At 43.1% G+C, this 23,335-nt stretch overlaps 1 protein-coding gene across 2 annotated transcripts in view; it reads left to right on the top strand.

The window, feature by feature from the left end:
- Window positions 1–15,628: 15,628 nt before the first annotated feature.
- The window catches only part of LOC119280617 (protein NRT1/ PTR FAMILY 5.10-like), a 12,967-nt gene continuing 5,260 nt past the window's right edge, over window positions 15,629–23,335 (top strand). Inside the window, exons 1-7 of one of the 2 annotated variants that reach the window (XM_037561420.1) lie at window positions 15,629–16,018; window positions 16,117–16,334; window positions 19,171–19,718; window positions 19,806–21,089; window positions 22,075–22,133; window positions 22,699–22,794; window positions 22,924–22,974. In XM_037561420.1, coding sequence (XP_037417317.1) covers window positions 15,859–16,018; window positions 16,117–16,334; window positions 19,171–19,718; window positions 19,806–20,610 — 1,731 coding nt within the window. In that variant the 5' untranslated portion in view covers window positions 15,629–15,858 and the 3' untranslated portion in view covers window positions 20,611–21,089; window positions 22,075–22,133; window positions 22,699–22,794; window positions 22,924–22,974. The remainder of the gene's footprint in view (window positions 16,019–16,116; window positions 16,335–19,170; window positions 19,719–19,805; window positions 21,090–22,074; window positions 22,134–22,698; window positions 22,795–22,923; window positions 22,975–23,335) is intronic. The other variant, XM_037561415.1, reaches the window with a different exon arrangement.

The raw sequence follows: 23,335 nt of genomic DNA, 5'->3' as shown, positions 1-23,335 counted from the left end.
TATTGGGCATCGAGATCTATAGAGATAGATCAAGACGCTTAATTGAACTTTCGCAAAGCATATACCTTGATAAAGTTTTGAAGAAGTTCAAAATGGATCAGACAAAGAAAGGCTTCTTGCCTGTATTACAAGGTGTGAAGTTGAGTTAGACTCAATGCCCGACCACTGCAGAGGATAGAGAGAAAATGAAAGGTTTTCCCTATGCTTCAGCCATAGGCTCTATCATGTATGCAGTGTTGTGTACCAGACCTGATGTGTGCCTTGCTATCAGTTTAGCAGGGAGATACCAAAGTAATCCAGGAGTGGATCACTGGACAGCGGTCAAGAATATCCTGAAATACCTGAAAAGGACTAAGGATATGTTTCTTGTATATGGAGGTGACAAAGAGCTCGTCGTAAATGGTTACGTCGATGCAAGCTTTGACACTGATCCGGATGACTCTAAGTCACAACCTGGATACGTGTTTTTATTAAATGGTGGAGCTGTCAATTGGTGCAGTCCAAGCAGAGCGTCATGGCGGGATCTACGTGTGAAGTGGAATACATAGCTGCTTCGGAAGCAGCAAATGAAGGAGTCTGGATGAAGGAGTTCATATCCGATCTAGGTGTCATACCTAGTGCATCGGGTCCAATGAAAATCTTTTGTGACAATACTGGTGCAATTGCCTTGGTAAAGGAATCCAGATTTCACAAGAGAACCAAGCACATCAAGAGACGCTTCAATTCCATCCATGATCAAGTCAAGGAGGGAGACATGGAGATTTGCAGGATACATACTGATCTGAATGTTGCAGACCCGTTGACTAAGCCTCTCTCATGAGCAAATCATGATCAGCACCAAGACTCCATGGGTGTTAGAATCATTACAATGTAATCTAGATTATTGACTCTAGTGCAAGTGGGAGACTGAAGGAAATATGCCCTAGAGGCAAAAATAAAGTTGTTATTTATATTTCCTTATATCATGATAAATGTTTATTATTCATGCTAGAATTGTATTAACCGAAAACTTAGTACATGTGTGAATACATAGACAAACAGAGTGTCACTAGTTTGCCTCTACTTGACTAGCTCATTGAATCAATGATGGTTATATTTCCTAACAACTACCTCTTGAGCACTGCGTTGGTTTTACCATGAAGAGGAAAGGGTGATGCAGCAAACTAGCGTAAGTATTTCCCTCAGTTTTTGAGAACCAAGGTATCAATCCAGTAGGAGACTACACGCAAGTCCCTCGTACCTACACAAACAAATAAGAACCTCGTAACCAACGCGATAAAGGGGCTGTCAATCACTTCACGGTCATTTACGAGAGTGAGATCGGATAGAGATAATAATAATAATAATAATAATAAGATAAATATTTTTGGTATTTTTATGATATATATTGAAAGTAAAGATTGCAAAATAAAATAGATTGGAAACTTATATGATAAAAGATAGACCCGGGGCCATAGGTTTCACTAGTGGCTTCTCTCAAGATAGCATAAGTATTACGGTGGGTGAACAAATTACTGTCGAGCAATTGATAGAAAAGTGCATAATTATGAGAATATCTAGGCATGATCATGTATATAGGCATCACATCCGCGACAAGTAGACCGAAACGATTCTGCATCTACTACTATTACTCCACACATCGACCGCTATCCAGCATGCATCTAGAGTATTAAGTTCATAAGAACAGAGTAACGCATTAGGCAAAATGACATGATGTAGAGGGATAAACTCAAGCAATATGATATAAACCCCATCTTTTTATCCTCGATGGCAACAATACAATATGTGCCTTGCTGCCCCTGCTGTCACTAGGAAAGGATACCGCAAGATTGAACCCAAAGCTAAGCACTTCTCCCATTGCAAGAAAGATCAATCTAGTAGGCCAAACCAAACTGATAATTCGAAGAGACTTGCAAAGATAATTAAATCATACATATAAGAATTCAGAGAAGAACCAAATATTGTTCATAGATAGTCTTGATCATAAACCCACAATTCATCGGATCTCGACAAACACACCGCAAAAAGAGTTACATCGAATGGATCTCCAAGAAGATTGAGGAGAACTTTGTATTGAGATCCAAAGAGAGAGAAGAAGCCATCTAGCTAATAACTATGGACCCGAAGGTCTGAGGTAAACTACTCACACATCATCGGAGAGGCTATGGTCTTGAGGAGGCCCCAAGATGGGATCTCTTGGGTACAGAAGGTTGCGGCGGTGGAAATAGGGTTTCGTGGTGCTCCTGGATGTTCTCGGGGTATATGGGTATATATAGGAGGAAGAAGTAGGTCGGTGGAGCTACAAGGGGCCCACGAGGGTGGAGGGCGCGCCCAGGGGGTAGGCGTGCCCCCTGCCTCATGGGCGCCTCGTTTGTTTCTTGACGTCCACTCCAAGTCCCCTGGGTCACGTTTGTTCCAAAAATAACTCTCCCGAAGGTTTCATTTTGTTTGGATTCCGTTTGATATTCCTTTTTTGTGAAACACTGAAATAGGCAAAAAAATAGCATTTTGCACTGGGCCTTGGGTTAGTAGGTTAGTCCCAAAAATAATATAAAAGTGCTTAGTAAAGCCCATTAAACATCCAAAACAGATAATATAATAGCATAGAACAATCAAAAATTATAGATACATTGGAGATGTATCACTAACCATAGACATGAGTTGTCATTTGATTAATGGTACCACATCATTAGAGAATGATGTGATTGACTTGACCCATCCGTTAGCTTAGCACGATGATCGTTTAGTTTGTTGCTATTACTTTCTCCATAACTTATACATGTTCCTATGACTATGACATCATGAAACTCCCGAATACCGCAGGAATACTTTGTGTGATACCAAACGTCACAACGTAACTGGGTGATTATAAAGGTGCTCTACAGGTGTCTCCGATGGTGTTTGTTGAGTTGGCATAGATCGAGATTAGGATTTGTCACTCTGATTATCGGAGAGGTATCTCTGGGACCTTTCAGTAATGTACATCACTATAAGCCTTGCAAGCAATGTAGCTAATGAGTTAGTTATGGGATGTAGCATTATGGAACGAGTAAAGAGACTTGCCGGTAACGAGATTGAACTAGGTATTGAGATACCAACAATTAAATCTCGGGCAAGTAACATACCGATGACAAAGGGAACAATGTATATTGTTATGCGGTTTGAATGATAAAGATCTTCGTAGAATATGTAGGAACCAATATGAGCATCCAGGTTCCGCTATTGGTTATTGATCGGAGACGTGTCTCAGTCATGTCTACATAGTTCTCAAACCCGTAGGGTCTGCACGCTTAACGTTCGGTGACGATCGTATTATGAGTTTATGTGTTTTGATGTACCAAAGGTAGTTTGGAGTCCCGGATATGATCACGGACATGACGAGGAGTCTCGAAATGGTCGAGAAATAAAGATCGATATATTGGATGACTATATTAGGACATCGAAATGGTTCCGGGTGAGATCGGGCATTTACCGATGAACCGGGAGGTTATCGGAACCCCCTGGGAGGTATATGGGCCTTACTCGGGCATAGTGGGAGAGAGGAGAAGGGAGCAAAGGAGGGAGCGCCCCCCCAAGCCCAATCCAAATTGGGAGGGGGGTCCCCCCCTTACTTTCCTCCTTCCTCCCCCTTCCTTCTCTCCTAATCCAACTAGGGAAGGGGGGAATCCTACTCTCGGTGGGAGTAGGACTCCCCTTGGGGCGCGCCTAGGAGGCCGGCCCCCTCCCCCTCCTCCACTCCTTTATATACGGGGGAGGGGGCACCCCATAGACACACAAGTTGATCATTGATCTTTTAGCCGTGTGCAGTGCCCCCCTCCACCATAATCCACCTCGGTCATATCATAGTGGTGCTTAGGTGAGGCCCTGTTCCGGTAGCATCATCATCCCCATCATCACGCTGTCGTGCTGACGAAGCTCTTCCCCAACACTCTACTGGATCTTGAGTTCACGAGACGCCACCGAGCCAAACATGTGCAGATCGCGGAGGTGTCGTACCTTCGGTGCTAGGATCGGTCAATCGCGAAGACGTACGACTACATCAACTGTGTTGTCATAATGCTTCCACTTACGGTCTACGAGGATACGTAGACAACACTCTTCCCTCTCATTGCTATGCATCACCATGATCTTGCGTGTGCGTAGGATTTTTTTGCAATTACTACGTTCCCCAACACGTTGTTCAAAGAAAATTTTATCTATTTCATTTCTTTCATGCATATGTAAATCATATTCATGGTCTAGCAAATATTGTTCTAAAGGATCGGTAGGAGGCACAGCAATAGAAGCAAGACCAATTAATTCATCCTTACTAGGCAATTCTTTTTCATGAAGCTTTCTAATAATCTTGGAAAAAATAAACTCATGAGACTCATCACCAAAACTAACACCGACAGTTTGCTTCTCACAATCTATTTTAGCATTAACAGTGTTCAAGAAAGGTCTACCAAATATAATGGGACAAGATTCATCTTGTGGGGAACCAAGAACAAGAAAATCAGTAGGGTATTTAATTTTCCCACACAGGACTTCAACATCTCTAACAATCCCAATCGGTGATATTGTGTCTCTATTAACAAGTTTAATAGTAACATCTATGTCTTCGATTTCTGCGGGTGCTATGTCATTCATAATTTGTTGATATAAGGTGTAGGGGATAGCACTCACACTAGCACCTATGTCATATAAACCATGATAACAGTGATCTCCTATTTTAACTGAGACAACAGGCATGCCAACAACAGGTCTATGTTTATCCTTTTTATCAGATTTGGCAATTCTAGCAGCTTCTTCACAGAAGTAAATAACATGCCCATCCATACCTTCTTCCAAGAGATCTTTAACCATAGCAATACTAGGTTCTACTTTCATTTGTTCGTCAGGTTTATGTGTTCTAATATAGCTTTTCTTAACCACAGTTGAAACTTTAGCATGTTCCTTTATCCTAACAGGGAAAGGTGGTTTCTCTATATAAGCAGAAGGAACAACTGGATCAACATTATAAAGTATAGTTTCTTCTTTAACCGGCACCGGTTCTTTCATTTCTTCTTTAATAGGTGGGTGATATTTAAACCACTTCTATTTAGGGAGTTCAACATGATTAGCAAATGATTCACAAAAGGAGGTTACTATCTCAGAGTCAAGTCCATATTTAGTACTTTTTAAAAACATCGGTATCCATAAAAGATTTAACACAATCATACTTAGGTTTAATACCTGACTCTTTACCTTTGTCGAGTTCCCAATCTTCAGAGTTGCGTTTAATTCTTTCCAAAAGATCCCACCGGAATTCAATAGTCTTCTTCATAAAAGAACCAACACAAGAAGTATCAAGCATGGTTTGATCATTACGAGAAAGCCAAGCATAAAATTATGGATAATAATTTCTCTTGAGAGCTCATGATTGGGGCATGAATATAACATTGACTTAAGCCTCCCCCAAGCTAGAGCGATACTTTCTCCTTCACGAGGCCAAAAATTATATATATAATTCCGATCATGATGAACTAGATGCATAGGATAAATTTTTTGGTGGAACTCTAATTTCAAACGATTCCAATTCCAAGATCCAATATCATCGCATAGCCTATACCATGTCAATGCTTTTCCCTTCAAAGGTAAAGGGAAAACCTTTTTCATAACTTCATCCCTAGGAAAACCTGTGATACGTCCATTTTGCATCATGCTTTTATATTGATATTTATTGCATTATGGGCTATTATTACACATTATGTCACAATACTTATGCCTATTCTCTCTTATTTTACAAGGTTTACACGAAGAGGGAGAATGTCGTCAGCTGCAATTCTGGGCTAGAAAAGGAGAAAATATTAGAGACCTATTCTGCACAACTCCAAAAGTCATGAAACTCCACGAAAGCCAGTTTTGGAATATATAAAAAATATTGGGCGAAGAAAGCACCAGAGGGGGGGCACCCACCATCCACGAGGGTGGGGGCGCGCCCTACCCCCCTGGGCGCGCCCCCTGTCTCGTGGGCCCCCTATCAGGCCTCCGGTGCCCATCTTTGGCTATATGTAGTATTTTGCCCTGGGAAAATCATAAGTAAGCTTTCGGGACGAAGCGTCGCTGCCACGAGGCGGAACCTTGGCGGAACCAATCTAGGGCTTCGGCGGAATTGTTCTGCCGGGGAAGCATCCCTCCGGGAGGGGGAAATCATCACCATCGATCCTCTCATTAGGAGGGGGTCAATCTCCATCAACACCTTCACCAGCACCATCTCCTCTTAAACCCTAGTTCATCTCTTGTATCCAATCTTTGTCCCAAAACCTCAGATTGGTACCTGTGGGTTGCTAGTAGTGTTGATTACTCCTTGTAGTTGATGCTAGTTGGTTTATTTGGTGGAAGATCATATGTTCAGATCCTTTATGCATATTAATACCCCTCTGATTATGAACATGAATATGATCTGTGAGTAGTTACGTTTGTTCCTGAGGACATGGGAGAAGTCTTGCTATAAGTAGTCATGTGAATTTGGTATTCGTTCGATATTTTGATGAGATGTATGTTGTCTTTCCTCTAGTGGTGTCATGTGAATGTTGACTGCATGACACTTCACCATTGTTTGGGCCTAGGGAAGGCATTGGGAAGTAATAATTAGATGATGGGTTGCTAGAGTGACAGAAGCTTAAACCCTAGTTTATGCGTTGCTTCGTAAGGGGCTGATTTGGATCCATATGTTTCATGCTATGGTTAGGTTTACCTTAATACTTCTTTTGTAGTTGCAGATGCTTACAGGAGGGGTTAATCATAAGTGGTATGCTTGTCCAAGTAAGGACAGTACCCAAGCACTGGTCCACCCACATATCAAATTATCAAAGTACCGAACGTGAATTATATGAGCGTGATAAAAACTAGCTTGACGATAATTCCCATGTGTCCTCAGGAGCGTTTTCCTTTATATAAGAGTTTGTACAGTCTTGTCCTTTGCTACAAAAAGGATTGGTCCACCTTACTGCTCCTTGTTTACTTTTGTTACTTGTTACCCATTACAAATTACCTTATCACAAAACTATCTGTTACCGATAATTTCAGTGCTTGCATAGAATACCTTACTGAAAACCGTTTGTCATTTCCTTCTGCTCCTCGTTGGGTTTGACACTCTTACTTATCGAAAGGACTATGATAGATCCCCTATACTTGTGGGTCATCAACCTGGAAGCTTAAACAATCCACAAAGTTGTTCTACATATATCAAGTGCATATCAGGATGTTCGGTTCCATCTCCTGCATAAGGATTAGCTAGTAGTTGTTCTATCATACCCGAAGGAATTTCATATTCAATATTTTCAATAGGTGCAGTAGGTTGAGTAGTAACTAATTGTGGTTCCGGACGAGGTTAAGATACCCCAAACAAACCCCTCAAAGGATTTTTTTCCATAGTAATAAGTGACAATAAATTTCAGCATACTATATAAATGTTTCCTTGCCAAATTCCACTTACCAAAGACGCTTCACTCCCTAGAAATAGCGCCAGAAAATAGCCTGGATGACCCACAAGTATAGGGGATCAATTGTAGCTCTTTTCGATAAGTAAGAGTGTCAAACCCAACACGGAGCAGAAGGAAATGACAAGTGGTTTTCAGCAAGGTAATTTCTGCAAGTGCTGAAATTGTAAGTAGCGGAGTAGTTTGATAGCAAGATAATTTGTAACGAGCAAGTAACGATAGTAGTAACAAAAGTGCAGCAAGGTAGCCCAATCCTTTTTAGGCAAAGGACAGGCCAAAACGGTCTCTAATGATAAGCAAAGTGTTCTTGAGGGTACACGGGAATTTCATCTAGTCCCTTTCATCATGTTGGCTTAATTCGTGTTCGGTACTTTGATAATTTGATATGTTGGTGGACCGGTGCTTAGGTGTTGTTCTTACTTGAACAAACCTCCTACTTATGATTAACCCTCCCGCAAGCATCCTCAACTACGAGAAGAGTATTATGAATAAATTCTAACCATAGCATTAAACTTTTGGATCCAATCGGTCCCTTACGGAATAGCGCATAAACTTCTGTCACTCTCGCAGCCCATCATCTAATTGCTACTCCACAATGCATTCCCTTAGGCCCAGATATGGTGAAGTGTTAGGTAGTCAACGTTCACATGACACCACTAAGGGAATCACAACATACATACTATCAAAATATCGAACACATATCAAGTTCACATGATTTCTCCCGTGACCTCAAGAACAAAAGTAACTACTCACAAACGATAAACATGCTCAATATCAGAGGGGTATTAAATAGCATATTGGATCTGAACATATAATCTTCCACCAAATAAACCATATAGTAATCAACTACAAGATGTAATCAACACTACTAGGGCGTGTTTGGTTGTCGTGCGCTACAGTACCCGCATTGCATACACTTCTCCACCCAACCTGGCTATGCAAATGCAGTGTCAAATGCACCATATGCATGTTGTTTGGTTGCCTGCATGGCACGAACCACACTGCCTGGTGTTTGGTTGCCTGCATGTTAGTGGATAAACACAAGGCATGGTGTTTGGTTGTATGCAACGCCTGGTGTGTGGTAACCTCTTTGGCTAGTTGGTGAGGTTACCACCACACTTCGGCAGCACACATCATAAGCACAACAGAGTATAAACAGAGCATCAACTAGCATAATTCAGATATAAGCAGTACCACACTTCATAACAGTTCAACGCATAAACCATAGACATGTACAAAGCAGACTCGATAGTACGCTGGAAAGAGGTAGCCCCGCCCTACTCCTTGGCGGCGAAGGCTTCGTCGTGCTTCCCGCACTTGTTGACGACCTCAATGCCATCATCGTCAAAGATGATGACCTTGAGGGTGTCGGGAGTGAGGAGCTTGAACGTCACCATGTAGCCGATCTTGATTTAATGAACGGCTGCGTAGGTGACCCAACCCTGATCCAGGGTCATCCTGCTATTCATCAGCTTAACCGTCACCTTCCAGGAGCAGCCGGTGTTGTTCCTAAGCTTGAACTCCGTCGGCACCACGACGAAGTGCTTGGTGAAGTCCAGGGGCATGGGGATGCACTCAAGTTTCAGTGCAAGGATGACCTTGCAGAAGTGAGTTGGGCCATCCTCCTGATGCTAGTGGCCGTAGTTGCAGCGTTTGTTGCTGGGGGGCTCCTCCATGCCCTCGTCGTCGCCACCCTCAGGCATCTTCGGGTCTTCCTCGGTGGTGGGTGGCAGCACAACCTCGTCGGGCATTGGGTGAAGGGGTTGCTTGCCCTTGTTGTCAACCTCCGTGCCCATCTCATTGCTCCCCTCGATCTGCACACAATTCATGGAGTCACGCACAGCACAGAGTTCAGGGCTAATTTAAGAGCTTGTAGTTACAATGGCATGACTATCACTCTTCTCCTCCTCTCCATCCTCCTATATTTACTCACCCTGCCCACCACTACTTACCCACCCCCTCTTCTCTCACTGTCAACCTTCCTCCTCCCCGTCTCCATGAGCTCTAGCTCCAGCTCCAACGCCAACCCCTTCCCTTGGGGTATTGGCTGGAGGGCCTTCTTCCTCGGGTGGACGGCTGGTGACCGGACCAAGTTCGAGAACACCATGGAAGTGTGCTCGAACTTCGGCTCCATGCCTGAGATGCAGAACGAATCAAATGCAGTGCTCATGAAGGCCAGTAAAGAAGAGCTGAAGACGTTGATTCCTGACCCAGCGAAGGGTGTGATGGCAGTTGGCATCATTCGCTGGGCCATGAATCAGATCGTCTCCGTCGACCCTAAACAGAGGAAGAAGTGGTGCAAGTACAAGACCTACTGTGCTCCTAATGACCGTCGTGTCGCAGTGTACTGGGAGACGGCTATCGCGCCGCCAGCGATCATCAGCGGGGAGTCTAAGGAGGAGGAAGAAGAAGCGGTGCAGATGCCAGCAAGGGCGCTGGAGCCAGGCCATCGTTCCTGGCAGATCGACCTCGACTCCGCCGAGGACGACAACGACGACCCCGCCGGCCCGCACGACGATGAAGAAGAAGAAGAAGCGCAGAGGCTCGACCATCCGCTCCGCACGCCGGTGACGGCTGCCGCGGTCAGCCGGTGTCCGTTGTCCACCCCCTATCCTCCAATCCCCCAATCCCCCTTCTGCATTCCGATCTTGCATGTATGAACTCGTATGAACTACCCCTATGCTTATCTACATATTCCCCATTCCCCTCCGCCGTGGATCGAATCTAGAATGCAGGTCGAAGAGATAGAAGTGCTTACTGCCATTGATGGAGTCCGGTGGTCTTCTTCCTCTGCTCTGATCCGCCGCCGCCGGTGATGGATTCCGGTGGTGTTCTTCCTCTGCTACGATCTGCCGCCGCCGGTGAGGGTTGGGAGAGTGGGGAAGAGTGGGGAGAGGGAGCGGTGAGGCTAATAACTGCCGGTGCTCCGGGAAGCAACGTGGCTTCTCGAGCGTGGCCGCGCGTATGCAGCCGCCGCCCACATGCACCGCTCAGGCCCGGCCCTGGAGAAACTGCTGATTCGTGGGTTTCCAGTGAGACAGGCCCAGAGCTGCTTTAAGTTCCGTGTGATGCAGGCCCAATAGTAAAAATAGACAACCAAACAGCCCACACACATCCCGCGCGGGCCTGGTTGGGCTCGATGCGGGCAACCAAACACGCCCCTAGTCACCCACAAGCACAAATCTATAGTTTCAGTAACAAGATTGAACACAAGAGGTGAACTAGGGTTTGAGAGGAGATGGTGTTATTGAAGATGTTGATGGAGATTGCCCTCCCCAAGATGGGAGAGTTATTGGTGATGGTGATAACAATGATTTCCCCCTCCGGGAGGGAAGTTCCCCTGACAGAATCACTCCGTCGGAGGGCAAAAGTGCTCCTGCCCAAGTTCCGCCTCGAGGCGGCGGCCCTCCGTCCCGAAAGTCCTCTCCTTATTTTTTCTAGGTCAAAATGACTTATATACCAGAAGATGGGCACCGAAGGTGGGGCTGGGTGAGCACAACCCACCAGGGCACGCCTGGGCTCCCTGGCGCGCCCAGATGGGTTGTGCCAACCTAGTGGGCCCCCTCTGGTAGTTATTTTCACCAATAATTCTCAAATATTCCATAAAAATCCTCGTGAAGTTTCGGCTCATTTAGAGTTGTGCAGAACAGGTAGCCTGACGTAGCTTTTTCAGGTCCAGATTTCCAGCTGCCGGAATTCTCCTCTTTGTGTATACCTTGCATATTATGAAAGAAAAGGCATTAGAATTACTCCAAAAAGCATTATTATGGATAAAAACATTATAAATAACAGCAAGAAAACATGATGCAAAATGGACGTATCAGTCACTTTGCTCGAAATCTTTACATTGGTTCGTTCTGGGTAATTAGACTCGCCTGATCGGTGACTAGTAAAAAAGTTCGGTGGTCAGAGTGACTCTATTGGAGATTTGTAAGGGTAGCATCATTCATCATGTGCCTCCATTCAGTATTTGCTACAACTCTATCAAGTCGCTCATGTATATTTCCTCGCTGCCAGGTAAATATTCCGCCTTCATAACCAAGATCATTAAAATCACAAGAGTCTACTATACTCATGAATGCATTCATATAAGATCCGGGACTCGGATCCTCCCTCCTTCTCGTCATTATAAAGAATTTCATTAAGTTCTCCAATAATCACCCAGGGCAAGTTATGGTGCGCGTGAAGAGTCTGCAAATGTTCCTAAGTTTTATACTTCCGACCCCCCCCCCCCACATCGGAATTCTCCATACATTCTAGTCAAGCTCCAAACCCTGTCATCTGCTCATCTATATTTACATCAATATAATTTGGATGCAAAAAATATTTGATCCTCAGTTGATTTCTTATGAGTGTATGCCGCATTCCACCTCCAACTCTCCTACCCATCACATGACTTGCTCTCACTACTATTTCCTTCCCAAAGATCATCTCGGTTCACACCCCTTCTAAAACCTTAGCCAAAAGCCATACCTCCCCTTCCTCTTCCAGCACTCATGTGATTTCCATTTCCTCGACCACCTCCATACCCCATGCGACTTCTCCCTTCATCTGCTAATATGAAATGACTCCATTCGAACTTGATGTTGTTATGCTCACCCGTGCCATGTACCGGTGGCCAAGAAGACCACAATTGCTACAAAAATATCACCATTTTTTCATATTTACCATTCTTGCCTGCCCTTCTTATGGAGATGAACCTTTCAACCTTTTATTCACATCTAAACTTGCTTCAGAAGGTTGAACATGCCATACTGGGTGTGGTCCTAGAACCATCTTAACGTTCAATTGGACAACTTGGTAATTTGGGGCAAATCCTATTTTGCACTTATAGGGCGAAATAGTAGCAAATCGCTAGGTAGCGCTCACAACCTTCTATAAAATAGTTCCCATGTGGGCCAACCCATGTACGGTTTTATTTCCCATAGTCTTGGGAATCCCTTGGTTTTCTCCGTGCTTTTCTCAAATTTTTCGTTTTCCTTTTCATTTTTAATATGTATTTCTTTAAAAATTTCAAATATTTTTTGGAATTTGAAAACATTTTATTTCATGATTTTTTTCAAAAAATTGTCAAGTTTTTAGATCCATTTTAAAAAATTCGTGAACATTTTCCCAGATTCATGAACTTATTAAAATTGACGAAGTTTTACAAATTCATGATTTTTTTCCTAACTCGTGAATTATTTTTAAATCCATGATTATTTTTCAGATTCATGAATATTTTTAAAATTCATTAACATTTTAAAAAACCATGAAATGTTTTAAAATTTGTGATCATTTTTCCAAATTTCATGAAGTTTTAAATCCGTGAACATATTTCAATTTCCAGAATATTTTTGAAATTCTAGAACATTTTTATATTTTGTGAATATTTTTTTCAAATCAATGAATCATTTTTCAAATCAGTGAACCTTTCAGATCCATGAACTTTTCTTTGATTTGATTAACATTGTAAAATTCATGAATGTTTTAAAACCCTTGAAAGCAATCAAGTTCGTGATTTTCTTGAATGCATAATAAAATGGTAGCTTGTTTTTCTAAGTAGCGAGTGAACTTACATTAGCCTGCGAAAAAATCACACACACACACACACACACACACACACACACACACACACACACACACACAATCAGGCCAGTAGCGAGCAGCAAGCGCGATGGAGTGCTATTTTGGGCCGTGACCTATGGCCATCCGTGCCGGCGCTTTGGCAACAAGTTGGCAGACGATGTGGGGGCAGCACTATGTATCGCTTATATAGTTTTTTTCTCAAAAAAAAATATTGCTTATAACGAGACCTAGTGTCCTCTCGTGCCAGGTCTTACATAAACTGACCGGCGCAGGCGCGCGGAAGGCCATGACCTTGTTGTTTCTTTTTTACTTTTTTAAACTTTCTTTTGTACTTTCAAATATTCTAAATATGTATATTACAAAAAAACTAAATAAAATATTTAGAAAAATTTAATCAAGCATTTAAAAATGTTAAATGTGTATAAATAAAATGTTTCTCATGTATATGAAAAATTATACAAAATATATATAGTATGCACAAACAAAATTGATCAAGCATTTGTAAAAAAATTTAAATGGGTATTTGAAAAATACTAATAAAATTTTTAAAAAATATTAAATGTGTATAGAAAAAATGTTGACACACGTATTCATAAAATGTTAAACTTGTATTTGAAAAATGTTACATGTATTAAAAAATATGTTAACCCTGTGTTCGAAAATGTTAATCTACCATACAAAAATGTTGAAATGTGTTTAGAGAAAATGTTAACCATGTATTCAAATAATGTTAATCTTGCAGATGAAAAATGTTAATGAAGCACTTGAAAAATGTTAAAAAATATGTATAAAAATGTTGATCATTTATTAAAAAATGTTAAACTTGTAGTTGAAAAATATTAATCATGTATTAAAACGTTCTTCACGTATACAAAAATGCAGAATGAAAACCAATAGAAACAAAGAAAAATGATAAAAATAATGAAATCCAAAAAAGAAACTAAAGAAAAAAGGAGACAAAAAACGAATCCGAAGAAACAAGTGCAAAAAGAATGAAGAACATTGAAAACCAATAAATAAACAAAGAAAAACAAAATAAAACCGTTGAAATCGAAGAAAGCAACAAAAAACAGAAGAAAAAAAGAAGGAAAATGAGAAAGAAAAGAAAAACGATGAAAACCACGAAAGAAAGAAAAAATGGAAGAAAAAATCAAAGTATAACGAGGGAAAACCCTAAGAAGAAATGTGAAAACCAAACAAAAAATAGAAAAGACGAAGAAGAAAAGGAAAAAAAATTGAACGAACACATCAACACCACCTAGTAACAACCGAACAAAGACATCAACCTAAAAAAACACCAACGAAGCAACAACGATTGCTGACGGTCGAAAAAAAAATTTAAACGGGCCGACGGAGTTTAAGACAGGGGGGTAGAAAAACTTTCAACGAGACGGAAGCTATACTCATAGTATAAGCGAGATATAGCCTTCGCGACTGAAGCGCCACCTTGCGTGATTTGGGGCCACAGCAATGCTTCAGTAGAGGTTTCCCTGTTGGGCATGATTGTGCTGCCTACTGCAAGGAAGAAGACGGGTGCCTCGGCTACAAGGCGTGGTGGTGGGTCGGCCCAGTTGGACGTGGGTCGTCATGCTGGTGTCACACAATATGTTTATCTTTTCTAATTTTAGTTATAATTTAAAAGCATATATTTAGAAAACAAAAATTTATTTAAGAAATTTAGAACTACGAATTTTAATAAATGTTAGTGCCGTTCTGAAAAGATGTTGATAGCATAAAAATATATTTGTAACAATAAAAGGTGTTCCCGCATTTCAAAATAATATATGAGATCGTTTAAAAAAATTCTATAATGTAAAAAAAGTTCCATACCATTAGAAAATATACGTTGCATTTTACGGAAATATTCATGCATTTCAAAAAAAAGGTTCTTGAAGTTTATTAAAATGCTATACACAATGTAAAAATAGTTTTAGGTTTGTTAATTTTATTCCCATTAACAAATGTACATGAAATTTTCAAAGATGTTTCTACTATGTATAAAAATGTACACGACATTTTCAAAGATGTTTCTACTATGTATAGAAATGTTGCGCACTTTAATTTTTTATTGCCATTAAAAATATACAATGTGTATTTAGAAAATATCACTATGTTTTCGAAAATGTGTTCAAAACATGTATTTAATAAAATATACATCATGCATTTGAAAAATTGCCAGCGTGTATGAGAAAAATGTTTCACGTGCGCTCTAAAAACGTACACCGTGACCGTAGCTGTTCGAACCTACAGCGCGGAGCGAGCAAACCGCGCTAATAGGCCGGTCCGCTAGTTATCACCTGTAGGCGGTTCCTACTAGAAATTCGTATGGGCGACATATAGCACTGACGCTCCCTATCATCTGCAAAAAGATTAGGTTTTGTACAAACTGGACTCAGGATGCATTTCTTTTCTACTTACCGGGCTTCCATATGTGGTCGAGCTGACCCAGAGACGGTGTCAAGTCCTGCACATGTGCAGTTGGCCGCCGCATGTGGCCGCCCGTTTGTCCCATGTGGCGACGCGATGGCGATGGGATCCGTATTCTATGCGCCCCTCTCTACCTGGAGTCTATATCATACCCACAGTTCATCGGCCATAGCCATTTATCCTCTCCTTACTCCCACTCTAATTGGTAGCCGCCGCCGACGAGGCTACAGCACCGGCCGCTCGAGCGTTGACGCGATCTCCCTCGACTGGCGTGCGAGATCGTCCGTCCACAACGTGCCCCCACGCCGTATTTTCTGACTACCGGGAGTCAACGCCAGCTCTGCTCCGGCTACCCTGATTTTCCTGGCGCCGGAATCAGTCCGTTCCATATAGAGCCACGATGCCTTCCAGCTCCGACTCCGACCCTCTGCTCGCGCGCGCCGACGGCGACGGCATGACGGAAGAAGACGACGGCATCGACGTCGCGGCGGTGGACCACCGCGGCCGGCCGGCCCCCCGCGCCTCCACCGGCCGCTGGCGGTCGGCGCTCTTCATCATAGGCAAGTGCATACACAGTACAGTACACATGCAGCAGCCCAACAATTTCGTTTAGATTTGTGTGCGTGGTGATGATCGGGATCGGAACGGGGGGGTGCAGCGGTGGAGATCGCGGAGCGGTTCTCGTTCTACGGGGTGTCGGCGAACCTGATCAGCTACCTGACGGGGCCGCTGGGCGAGAGCAACGCCAAGGCCGCGGCCGCCATCAACGCCTGGAACGGCGTGGCGCAGCTGCTGCCGCTGCTCGGCGCCGCCCTCGCCGACTCCTGCCTCGGCCGCTACCGCACCATCCTCATCGCCTCCCTGCTCTACATCCTGGTACGCACGTAACGGCCGGCGCAAAACCAGTCATTTCTTTTTTTGCCTCGAGCAATTACCACCATTGCCTCAGAAGTTCACGGTGCCGGACCCAGTGTCAGTCGGACATTTCGGTGGTGGCGTGCTTGAATCGGTCGTGGGCTCGTGGCCATTTATGTTTGCAGCGCCTGAGATATTCTGGTCCAGTTCGCTATAGATTCTAGCTTGAATTTGACCGCAAGTTGGATGTTAAATTATGGTGAATTATTTGGGTTGTTGAGATTGGGCGAGTGGTCACAAATCTGATGACAGCTGAGTGGTCGAGGGTGCATGCACATGCGGACTACTCGAGGAAAGATAACATTCACCGGCGGCACACGTCCACGTCCACGAGTTGCACAAGCTTCTTCGGAAACACGCCAGATTTTCAGACATAAAAAATCGGACGTTTTTAATGAAAATTTATTTTGGCGTCGTGATGACAATTTTAATTTGTAAGCACGACAATTGTCTAACAGAAAGTGGATTGAGAATATTTCAGGCGCTGCAAACATGAAAAATATTTGATTTTCCATGGTGAAAAATCGGACATGAAATTTGTGGTGGAGTCCAACTTCTTTCATCCAAGTGTCCACTGATGCGTTGTGTTTAACGGAGTAGGGTTTATATTCCCTTCTTTTGCATTTTGTGTGCTATATGTAAGATGCTTGAAAAAAAAAAGTTGAGCAACAGGTGCTTGAAAACAATGGCGGAGGCAGGAATGCATATAATTGGATGTTGGGAAGGGCCGGCTGTAGGTAACAGTAAAAAAATGTCACTGTTTATATGCATATTACCAAGGAAATTAAGATGTTGGGATGGGCCCGGGCCTTGGCTGGGCCCCCCATGTGCCTCCGCCACTGCTTGAAAATATGATTGGTGAGAGCAGTGCCGAAGCTTCTCAAGGGCCAACATGGACTTGCCCAACCCATAATATTTTCGAGTGCCGCGGTTAGGCCGAACCGGGAGTGACCAGAAGCCGGGGACGTGTGGCAATGGCTTCACCAGTAGAGAGGAGTCCGAGGTTGATTGGTTCAAATCCAATCCGGAAGACAGCAAGGTTGGAAGGATGGTCGGGAGCGACGACAGACAACTTAGGAAGGCTGGGGCGGTGAGGCATACGTGGCAGGGCCTCCGGTCATGGGTGGTGGTGGCAGGCAGCACGACTGGCGTCAAAACAACTCTGCGGCAAGAGAAAAACAAAGAGAGGAGAAGAAACACACTCTGGGGAAGTCAACTAACACGGAAAAAAATCAGGCGGTCGGACATATAGTCTGTCTGTTTTTTCTTGAGTGGGGGAGTTGTTTTTTTCTTATTGGGACAGAGGAGAAAGTAGGTGACCTATTGCTTGTTGATGGGATTTTGGTTAGGGTAAACTTCGTCAAACAGTGCGTCTTTGTCTCATTTAGAGTGAGACTCTTGCCTTAGGAAACGTGCTAATTGGGCCTGCCCAATAGTGTTAGTTGCCCGGGCTCATTCTTTTCACTTCTGTTTATATTTTGCGACATTCCAAATAAATATATTCCAACAAAAAAGTTTAGTTACCCTTTTGAAAATGTTAAGTATGAATAAGAAAAATGTTAACGCGCTTTAACAATTTGTTAGCGAAATTGTAAAATAATGTTGATAGTATTCAAAAACTATTTCTGACATATAAAAAATGTTCACATGTTTCAAAAATAATCTACATAATTGTAAAAAAATGTTTATATAATGTAAAACATGTTTTTGTAATTCAAAAACAAAGTTTCATATCAATATGTTACATTTAAAAAATGTTCATGAGTTTCAAAAATATGTTTGTGACATATTTAAGATCTCTTGATACGATGTGAAAAATCTGATAGTTTACAATATTATACCATTTGAAGTAATGTTTTAAAACATCTTTGAAAAAATGTTCAAAACATGTTTTTTAACTATAATTATGTATTAAAAACGTTAAACGTGCAAAAAATATTGTAGACATATATAAAAAATGTATAATGTGTATGTAAAAATAGATATCAAAACATACATTCTGAAAAAAATGTTAATCATGAACTTAAAAAATGTTAAATGTGAGTAATAAATGTTCTCATAAAAAATATACATTGTGTATGAAAAATTGCAGACCTGTGTTGATCTTTTTAAAAGGGCAAAGCAGATGAAAGCAGAAGAAAAAACAAAAAAAACTTTAAAAATAAGTAAAAACGAGAAAACAGAGAAAAATAAAAAGACCCAAAGTAATCGATGCAAACAGTGAATACCGATAAGAAAACTACAAAGAAAAAAAACACGCGGCAGGTGCAGTGCTTGACCGGCCCAGGCCTCGCTTGATAAGAGGCATGAATAATAATAAGTAGTACTCCCTTTATTCACAAAAATAGGATTGTTTTAACTATTCTTGAATTTGATGTCTCTCCATCTCATAGTGTAAAATGTTTTTTGCCACTAGCTAGTGTAGTGGCAAAAACCGTCTTATATTATGGGACGGTGGGAGTATATAGAGACGGTTTTGTGTTTTTGTTCACTTGTTTCGGTTTGTTGTCTATAAACATCTTATACTCCCTCTCTTACTAAATATAGACCTTTCAGAGATTTCAATAGAGACTACATACAAATGTATATAAATGCATTTAAAAGTATAGATTCACTTATTTTGCTCCGTAGTCTATATTGGAATCTATAAAAAGATGTATACTTATGAACGGAAGGAGTACTGTATAATTTTGGGAGGACGCAATTTCACTCTGCTCTTCTTTTTCCGATGTTTGATTCACGAGACAGGATCGTATGCATCACATTTCTAAATTTCTCACTCTGAAACTGCGTGCAGGGTTTAGGAATGCTGGCTCTCTCGACATTGCTGTCCCCCGGCAATCACAAATGCAGTAACACCGACGGCGGCACGCCCTGCCCGCCGCCGTCCGGTCTGCAGATGGCCGCGTTCTACACCTCCCTCTACCTGGTGGCCCTGGCGCAGGGCGGGCACAAGCCGTGCGTCCAGGCCTTCGGCGCCGACCAGTTCGACGCGAGCCACCCGCGGGAGGCCGTCTCCCGGAGCTCCTTCTTCAACTGGTGGTACTTCGGCATATGCGCCGGCACCGCCGTCACGCTCGTGTTCCTCAGCTACATCCAGGACAACATCGGCTGGGGCCTCGGCTTCGGCATCCCCTGCGTCGTGATGCTCTGCGCACTCGCCGTCTTCTTGCTCGGCGCCCGCACGTACCGCTACTACGCCTCCGACGGCAAGCAGCGGAGCCTGTTCGCTCGTGCCGGCGAGGCTTTTGGGGCGTGGCGGAGCAGACGGCGGAAGTCGAGTCCCCTTGCAGTCTCCGATTCGCATGAAGGCCGTCGACCCGCAACACAGGCGCCGGAATACAGGTAATTCGAAGTGTTTGACAGCGTGTTCGGTCGATGGAATGCAAGAACCCGACGTGGACATTGATATGCTTTCACCAAAATTTGCAGTGCTCAGGTCGACGAGGAGGAGCAGGGATTGGTGATCAGAAACGCGGACCTCGTCGAGGAAGTCAAGGGCGTCCTCCGGCTGTTCCCGATCTGGGCGACGTGCCTGATCTACGCCGTGGCGTTCTCCCAGTCGTCCACGTTCTTCACGAAGCAGGCGGCGACCCTGGACCGGCACGTGGGCAAGCGGGTCCAGGTGCCACCGGCGGCGCTGCAGAGCTTCATCAGCATCACCATCGTGGTCTTCATGCCCATCTACGACCGCGCCATCGTGCCGCTGGCGCGCCGCTGCACGGGCGTCTCCTCGGGGATCACCATGCTGCAGCGCATCGGCGTCGGGATGGTGCTCTCGCTCGTGTCCATGGTGGTGGCGGCGCTGGTGGAGACGCGCCGGCTCCGGATCGCGGCGGACGCCGGCCTGGCGGACCTGCCCAGGGTGCCGGTCCCGATGAGCCTGTGGTGGATGGTGCCGCAGTACGTGCTGTTCGGCGCGGCGGACGTGTTCACCATGGTCGGCCTGCAGGAGTTCTTCTACGACCAGGTGCCCGACAAGCTGCGCAGCATCGGGCTGGCGCTCTACCTCAGCATCTTCGGCATCGGCAGCTTCATCAGCAGCGGCCTCGTGTCGGGCATCGACAAGTGGACGTCGGAGAGGGGGCCGAGCTGGTTCTCCAACAATCTCAACCGCGGCCACCTCGACTACTTCTACTGGCTCATCGCCGCGCTCAGCGCGCTCGAGCTTGTGGTGTACGTCTTCTTCGCCGTTACCTTCAAGTACAAGAAGGCAGCGGCAGCTGCCGTTGGTTAGAATTAGCAGTATATACTCGAGCTAGGCATAGGTTAAACGGAACTGCTAAATCTCAGTCGACTGAGACTTCGCGAAGTCTCAGTCGACGAGCTAGCCATTGGATGCTTTGGTCGTTTCAAGATTCGTGTTGGGTGCTTTATCCTATGTTTTGACCTATATAAAGCGCCGACCGGCCCGTTTTTCTTTTTTTTAGTCAGAGGGTCATCGCGCTTGCCTTTTGTGGGCTGGACAGGTGCTAGGGTGGGCCTTTTTGTTTGTTTGTTCTTTTTTTTTTTACTGTCTTGTTTTTCTGGCCGCTGTAAAGAAATGGAATGGGAAGCGGCGGCCGAGAGCACCCCGTGGCCAGTAATCAGTCCATTTCTTCCTCTATCTCTCTGTTCTTTCTCTGTCAAAAAAGCCAAAGATCTCTGCGGTGGAACGAAAGAAATCGCCTTTGCTCCTGAACGGCCAGCGAGAGCCTGGGCGATGCTGCTAGTGGAGTAAGTGTTACCCTCTTTCCTCCAATTTTTTTGTTTCTTTGTTGGCGCTCTGCTTCAGATCTGAGGGGATTGGGTTCCATTTTTTGTTGGGATCAAGTCTAGATTACTAGCTTGAAGCATGGAATCCCTCCCAGATTTAGTCCTTTTTTCGTGTCCTTTTTCTTCAAGCAGTGGTATGTAGTGCGTCCATTTTTTGTTTGATTTTTTTTTTCAGATTGCCGAAACCCTTGTGAGGGCAGGCCTGGCGCAGTGGTGAAGTCCTCCCCACTTGTGCCAAGAGGTCCTGGGTTCGAACCAGCATTGCACTTTGCAGGGGTAAGACTAGGTTCCTATAATCCCTCCCCAGACCCCACCTTGTGTGGGAGCTTCTATGCACTGGGTCTGTCCTTTATTGCCGAAACCCTTGTGCAATCAGTAGCATGTTGAAATCATTATGTGGAAACAAGAGGATTAATACTGAACCTATCACTAGGAGTGACATGTTTTTTTTTCAGATTTTGCTGACACCCTATTAATCAGTAGCTTGTTTTGAAGCCATTCTCTGGAAACAAGAGATTATTACTGAACCTATCACTAGGAGTGGGCTTGTATTTTTTTGTTTTTTCAGATTTTTGCTGAAACCCTATTAATCAGTAGCATGTTCAAATCTTTCTAAGGAGTCAAAGAGAATGATTACTGAACGTATTTTCTAGGAGTATCATTTTTTTTGTTTTTCAGATTTTGCTGAACCCTAGAATCAGTACCATGCTCTAATTTTTTCTATGGAATCAAGATAATGATTACTGAACCCATCACTAGCAGTGGCATGTTGATTTTTAAATTTTCATATTTTTACTCAAACCCATTTTTCTGGTGTGGTACTGGTTTTTTACAGTTTTGTGCAGGTGCAAAAGCTCAACAGCACTAGAGCTGACCTGATTGATCTATACATGTGTAGGACCATAATTAGTACTACGAGTACTACTAATCTTTTTTTGCTTTGTAGGTACTTAGAGATTAATTAGGATCTTTGGCCGAGAAGATCTGGAATAGTATTGAGCAAAAGTACTGCCAGTACTGCTATTTTTATGCTATGACTTTTTGAGAGTCATTAAATCAGGGGGACTTCGTTTGCAGGAGAACAAATATTAATTAAGCCCGTTCTTCCACGCTTCTATACAGGAGGAGCATGTGTTTTTAGGGTGCTTAAGTTGACCTTTTGTTAGGATATAACCTCTACTAGTCATTCTTTTTTTTGACAACTTGATCCCGCTGTTGTTTCTGCTGAGTGCTAATACAGCAGGGATATTTGCTGGCACATGCCCCTAGTAGTTTGTCACCACTGCTACTAGGGGCATGTGCGAGCAAATAATGGCGCATTAGATTAATTAGGGTCAGGAGTAGTTCTTTTTTGTTGTGTAAATAATGGCACTTAGCATCTGGTAAGCAGGGTTTGGGTTCACACAGTCATAAACCTACAGGAATAAATGCTGAAATCTAGATGTTTTGCAATTATTCATTTTCTAGTTATGCTTTTCTGAATCCAGTTTTTTAATTTTTTTCATATTTGTGTTGTTAGTGAATTACCCATTTAATTATTTTCTTTTTTGCTTCTTTTTTATGCGCACAGGAGATGGCTTGTGGAGTTTGTTTAAACCATTGCAACTATGAGAGTGAGGGAAGCGGTTTCAGCATGTATGTATAGGAGCACTTCAAAAACGCAGGGGTAACTCACTAGCTTCTTTTTTTTAATATATTTTCTCATTTTTTATCCTTTGTTTCTTTTTATATTAGTCTTTGTCATGACACCACTACTAACTTTTGTTCTTTGCTTTTTTGTGTTCAACCAAAATAGGTTGTGCCATGCAATGAAAGGGTCCGTTTCAACAACATGATGGGAGCGAAGGTGACGTTTGTGGCAAACCAAATACATAATTCAAATCTGAACTGAAAATATGAACTTTAAGCTTTTTGTAGGGTTTTTAGTTTTTGTAACTCTGAACTGCATTTTTTCAAGTATGGATGTACATGTTTTCCAGTTTTCAGCTTTTCTTTTTTGTTTTCGGTATACTTCAAGTAAAAATCTGAAATTGTTTTACTTGTTTTTGTTAGATTTTTTACTATGTTTTTTTTGTTATAATACACATTTTACATTCTTTTTCCCTGGAGAGGTTTTTTTAGGAATGACAGTTTGATAGAACACTCATAATTGTCTTACAGTTCAACCCTCGACTCTTAATTTGGGGCTTTTTGTAGTTTTGTAGTTG

The sequence above is a fragment of the Triticum dicoccoides genome, chromosome 1A (assembly GCF_002162155.2).
Source record: "Triticum dicoccoides isolate Atlit2015 ecotype Zavitan chromosome 1A, WEW_v2.0, whole genome shotgun sequence".
In the NCBI taxonomy this organism is placed as follows: domain Eukaryota; kingdom Viridiplantae; phylum Streptophyta; class Magnoliopsida; order Poales; family Poaceae; genus Triticum; species Triticum dicoccoides.
Note: the sequence above shows the minus strand (reverse complement) of the source record. Positions and strands in the feature narration are given on the sequence as shown.